The sequence below is a fragment of a genome, assembly GCF_019968955.1.
Source record: "MAG: Porospora cf. gigantea A chromosome Unknown PgA_NODE_1977_length_4373_cov_373.611, whole genome shotgun sequence".
NCBI classification, from domain to species: domain Eukaryota; phylum Apicomplexa; class Conoidasida; order Eugregarinorida; family Porosporidae; genus Porospora; species Porospora cf. gigantea A.
The window spans coordinates 1-4,373 of NW_027151484.1; the positions used below are offsets into that span (position 1 = coordinate 1).

The following is a 4,373-nucleotide window of genomic DNA, read 5'->3' on the forward strand; positions in this document are numbered from 1 at the left end:
ATCGCCTCCAGACTCTGTGGATCCTGAGCTGAAATGCCCCAGCTGCACATGGCATTTGAATGGTCTCTCGCCTCCATTACAAAGTCAAATGGTGTGCTGTGACAACTGCGATTCCTGGTACCATTTTGAGTGAGTTTCCAGCACGCTTTCAACGCAGGTGCGTCGATTACACATCCGCAGACACGTGGTACTGCTCCAAATGTGTTTAGCTGAGCCTTCTGACGTATTCTCGTTTCTGTGATGTAGATTGTCAGGATGCGAACCATTGGCATTGTAAGCAGTCCAGCGCTAGCGGAGACGCGATAACAGCCTCTCGTTCCTTAAACGTATTGTGCCGTTAATGGCATCCGGCAGCTCCACAACATAGCGCGCTGGGTTGCCTCCAAACACACATTTGGTCGGTACCTTGGTTCCGGGAAGAACGACGGACTCCGGTTGAATGACCGAAGATGCCGATACGACGACGCCTTCGCCAACCTTGGAGTCGGCACCGATCTCTACATGATCTCCCACAGCCTTAGCCCGAATATCACACCTTGGATAAACGGTGACGTAGTTCCCAAAGATGACGTCTTCGCCTGGCGGCAATACTTTTACATCCTCCCCAACGATACAGTGAGAACCCAGCCGAATCTCGTGGTCGGAGGCATCGAAACGGCACCCAGATGACACAAAGCAGTCGTTCTGCAGGCGGACGTTCTTGAGATTCTTCATGCTGCATCAAGGGATCCGCTGAAGCTCACTCGCTTTCGACAGCAATAAAACTGCGGCTGTTGGTTATGTGCCATTCCGCAGTGTTGAGCTCCAGAGAGTCCAGCATAACGCTCAAAGGGTCGAACGTCACCTTTCCATCTGAGGCGAGCCCCAACTCCTTCCAGTCGTAGTCGAACATGTCAGAAAACTATAATCAAAATTTGCAAATGACCAAGACCATCATAGCGACTCGCTACTTGTTGTCTGCGCATCTGCGGAACGACGGCATTTGGGTTGAACAGAAATCATCGGTTGTCGACGATTTGGCGGCTTCGTTCCCAATAGACCAAGAAGTGAAAGTGGTGGGCGAGCCCCTGGTTCTGTTGTCTCCGACCAAGCCAACACGAGTGCCACTCCCTCCGCACTCTGAATTTCCCAGGCCGCTAACGTGCTGCGATTTGTCTTCGACGGTCTACGATGAGCTGGCCACGTCTCTCGGGTGTATACTGGAAGAAAATAACACTCTGCCAGTGTTCGTAGATCACTGCAGCCGTGATGAATCTTACGCATCTGAAGTCCTCAACCCGCTGTTTCATTCCACCTCTATGGCCTACGACCTCAACTTCGTTGGAGACAACCATCCGGCTTTTGCTGATACCAACGAACAGTTTGCCAAGAGGATCGCCGCTGTATATTCTTCCGGAGACACCATAATCGTGTTAGGGTACAGGCTGCAGCTTGTACCGCGCTACCTAAAGCTGCTGGATGCAACTAAGAATGCGATGATTGCGTTCTACTTCCCTTCCATTTTCCCTTCTTACGAAACGTACCTAGCTGCTCCTGAAAGTAGAGGGCTCCTCAGAGGAGTGCTGGGTGCAGATGTGGTGGGATTCCAGACACTCGAGGACCAGATGAACTTCCTGTGCTGCTGCACGCGAATCCTCGGCGTGGAGGTCACCAACAACGATGTCATCATGCCCAACGACGTCTGCAACACACGGTGCCGAGTCTTCTTTTCTCCGATGGGATCTGACGTGTCGCGATTGAACCGCGTCGTCAGTGAAGGGGAGTCAGAGATTCACCTAAAGAAAATCAGGTCCACATTCAAGAACCGCCAGGTGGTCCTCTCTGTTGACAGTTTGTTGAACACACAGGGCGTCCCTCAGAAGCTAGCTGGGTTCCACGAGTTTCTTGTGCAGTACCCTGAATTGGGCAGAAACACCGTACTCATTCAGGTCTGCCTCTGTGGCGATGTCCAGGCAGGAGATGGAGCATGCCCAACATACGTCAACGCCAAGGAGTACCATAAGACTCAGGGAGCGGTCCAAAAGTTGCTGTCCGAGATACACCACTGTGTCGGCAGTATCAATTCTGAGTGGGGGACACTAGAACATGTTCCAATTCATTTCCTTTGTCTGCCTGCCGACTTGCGGCAACTTATCCCTCTCTACGTGGTTGCTGATGTCTTCGCTTGTACCAGTCTCAAGGAGGCTGCCAATCCCACGATCAACCAGTTCATATTGTGCCAGTCGATGAATGACGTGAAGAATAAGGCTGCTCTGGTGCTTTCAGAGTTCTCGGGGTGCTCATCGCTCTTGAAAGCTTCCTGCATCATCATTAACCCATGGAACCCAAGGCGGACAGCCGAAGCACTGTACCAAGCCCTATGCATGTCCCAAAAGGAGCGCTATTCTCGCTTCCTGTATGCCTACCAGCAGATTACGAACCGATGCCTGGTTAGTTGGCGCCATAACCTGTGCGACAACCTGAATGATGCCCAAGCGTGCCGACAAAGGTACCGTCTGGGAGCGCACCTACCCACAGCAACTGCTGTCAAGTTCATGCTCACAGCTACCAGACGCATCTTCATTCTCTCCGTCCCCAATTGCATTACCGATGGACACTCATATCACACTGACCCTGAGCACGCTCTTCCAGTCCGAATTCTAAACACTCTGCGCATCCTGTCAATGGATCCTGACACCGTGCTGGTGATGGCAAGCAGCTTGTCGAAAGGCAAGCTGGACCTTCTTATCAAAAAGCGTGGGTGCATGAGGGGCGTTCACACAGTTCCGGGCGCCTACTACATTGCAGAGGGTGGCAGTTACATCCGCTGCCCTAACCAAAGTGACTATGAAGACACTTCTACCTACGTATCACGATTCCAGAAGGCCGAGGAGGGCATTGTGGCCGACGCGGGAGTATCGGATGAGCTGGAGGAGTACCAGATTAAGGAGTGTCTAGACAGCTTGGAAGACGCGTTCACCTTCTTTGGGCAGCGAACACCAGGCGCAATCGTGTCGCGCTCCGAGACTTCTCTTTCGTTCCAGTACGTGGACAAGTTTAAGGAGCACGCTGAAGACCAGGCACTGAAGCTTCTCTCGCACATATATGAGGCACACAACCTACCGCCTCTGGTGGATGTGATAGTAAGTCACAACGGAATCCGGGTGCGATACTCGCCGTGGTCACTGAAGCGCGTCATGTTTTTCGTCATCCACGACATCTTTGCGACTCAAGGCTGGAAGTCGGGCGTCAGGTGCTTTTCAGCCATCGACCTCCCAGTGAAGGACGAATCCATTTTCAACACCATCCGCAATACTGTGACGGAGCTTAACCGGGGTCAAACTGTAAAATTCGATCCTCAGAGTCCAGTGTCAATCTCCGTTTCTGACCAAACTCTCGCAACGAAGAGTCAAGATATGTGGAAGCCGCAGTACGAATGTCAGGCCAATGACGTGCTGCGAAGCGAGTCGGAGACGATGAACAGTGACGATGTGGGGCATCGCCTGCTGGATCTACTGGAGGATACCGGCAGTTCCGTACTAGACCGCAATCCATGGAGCCTGATGTCGGAATCACTGGGGCCGAAGGACCTGTACACGACTCGAAAGCACATTCAATTTCAGAAGAAGAAGTTCTTCGGAGAGCCTCGACTGAGCTGCACTGAGGACCTCGGCCTCAAGTCCCCAGACGTGCTGTGCGTTGGAGTTGGTCTTAAGGAAACCTGGAGCGACTTCTGCGTGGTGAATCCGGGGGTGAGCCGCGTCGAATTCTTAATACAGACCATTCAACTCACTCTTAACGAGATCGGACGCAAGATTTCTTGGTTGCACAGAGCATAAATCAAACATCGATGGCCACTGAGAAATTTATACGGTAGAGAGACTTGAGGATCGTGACCAGGCTAGGATCCTGAGTCTGTCGGAGCATCGCATTGAGTGCGGAGCGACACTTGTCGAGTCGTTCCGACCACACGTTGACGTCAGATCCGGTTATTGCGGCCTGGTTCATCCGTTCTACGCACGTTGTGGCGTGGTAACTGATCAGTCGTGCTTTGGCAACAAGTGACGCGAATTCTGAGGAAAAGAAACTCTCTTGAGTAGCACTCGCGGGAGCGCTACGAAGTATTTCCTGGCACCTGAGCTGCCAGATTGTAGAGAAGGTGGACAGGATCACCATCGTCAGCCGGCTGCAACCAGATACGCGGCACAGAGACTGAAGGTCGAGATAGCTGACCACATGTGGCAGACAGGTATGGAACAGAGTAGGGCTCTCGCGAGAACGCATAACCCTTTCAGCGTTCCCTCCAGCCACTAGCAGCGGCACTTCGGGCGTGGTAAGAGGCAGACTAAGTCTATAGGGGCTCTCGCAGTGAGAGAATGCGCTGGGGTACACTC

The 4,373-nt window shown here is 52.6% G+C and overlaps 3 protein-coding genes across 5 annotated transcripts; 1 reads left to right on the forward strand and 2 right to left on the reverse strand.

Annotated features, from left to right (window-relative positions):
* Positions 1-288: 288 nt before the first annotated feature.
* On the reverse strand, positions 289-820 carry KVP18_005047 (uncharacterized protein; the record flags this gene model as incomplete). 2 transcript variants are annotated; one of them, XM_067949369.1, is made up of 2 exons in its annotated part: positions 289-715; positions 744-820. In XM_067949369.1, the coding sequence occupies 2 exons, from the start codon at positions 818-820 to the stop codon at positions 289-291; spliced, it is 504 nt and encodes a 167-aa protein (XP_067811733.1). The 2 variants fall into 2 exon arrangements, with proteins under 2 accessions (XP_067811733.1, XP_067811734.1); XM_067949370.1 differs by lacking the exon at positions 744-820 and having other exon boundaries at positions 289-714.
* Positions 821-920: 100 nt separating this feature from the next.
* Positions 921-3,818, forward strand: KVP18_005046 (uncharacterized protein; the record flags this gene model as incomplete). 2 transcript variants are annotated; one of them, XM_067949367.1, is made up of 3 exons in its annotated part: positions 921-2,736; positions 2,764-3,731; positions 3,759-3,818. In XM_067949367.1, the coding sequence occupies 3 exons, from the start codon at positions 921-923 to the stop codon at positions 3,816-3,818; spliced, it is 2,844 nt and encodes a 947-aa protein (XP_067811731.1). The 2 variants fall into 2 exon arrangements, with proteins under 2 accessions (XP_067811731.1, XP_067811732.1); XM_067949368.1 differs by having other exon boundaries at positions 921-3,818.
* Position 3,819: 1 nt separating this feature from the next.
* Positions 3,820-4,263, reverse strand: KVP18_005045 (uncharacterized protein; the record flags this gene model as incomplete). Its single annotated transcript, XM_067949366.1, has 1 exon — positions 3,820-4,263. One exon carries the CDS (start codon positions 4,261-4,263, stop codon positions 3,820-3,822), a length of 444 nt encoding a protein of 147 aa, XP_067811730.1.
* Positions 4,264-4,373: the final 110 nt, after the last annotated feature.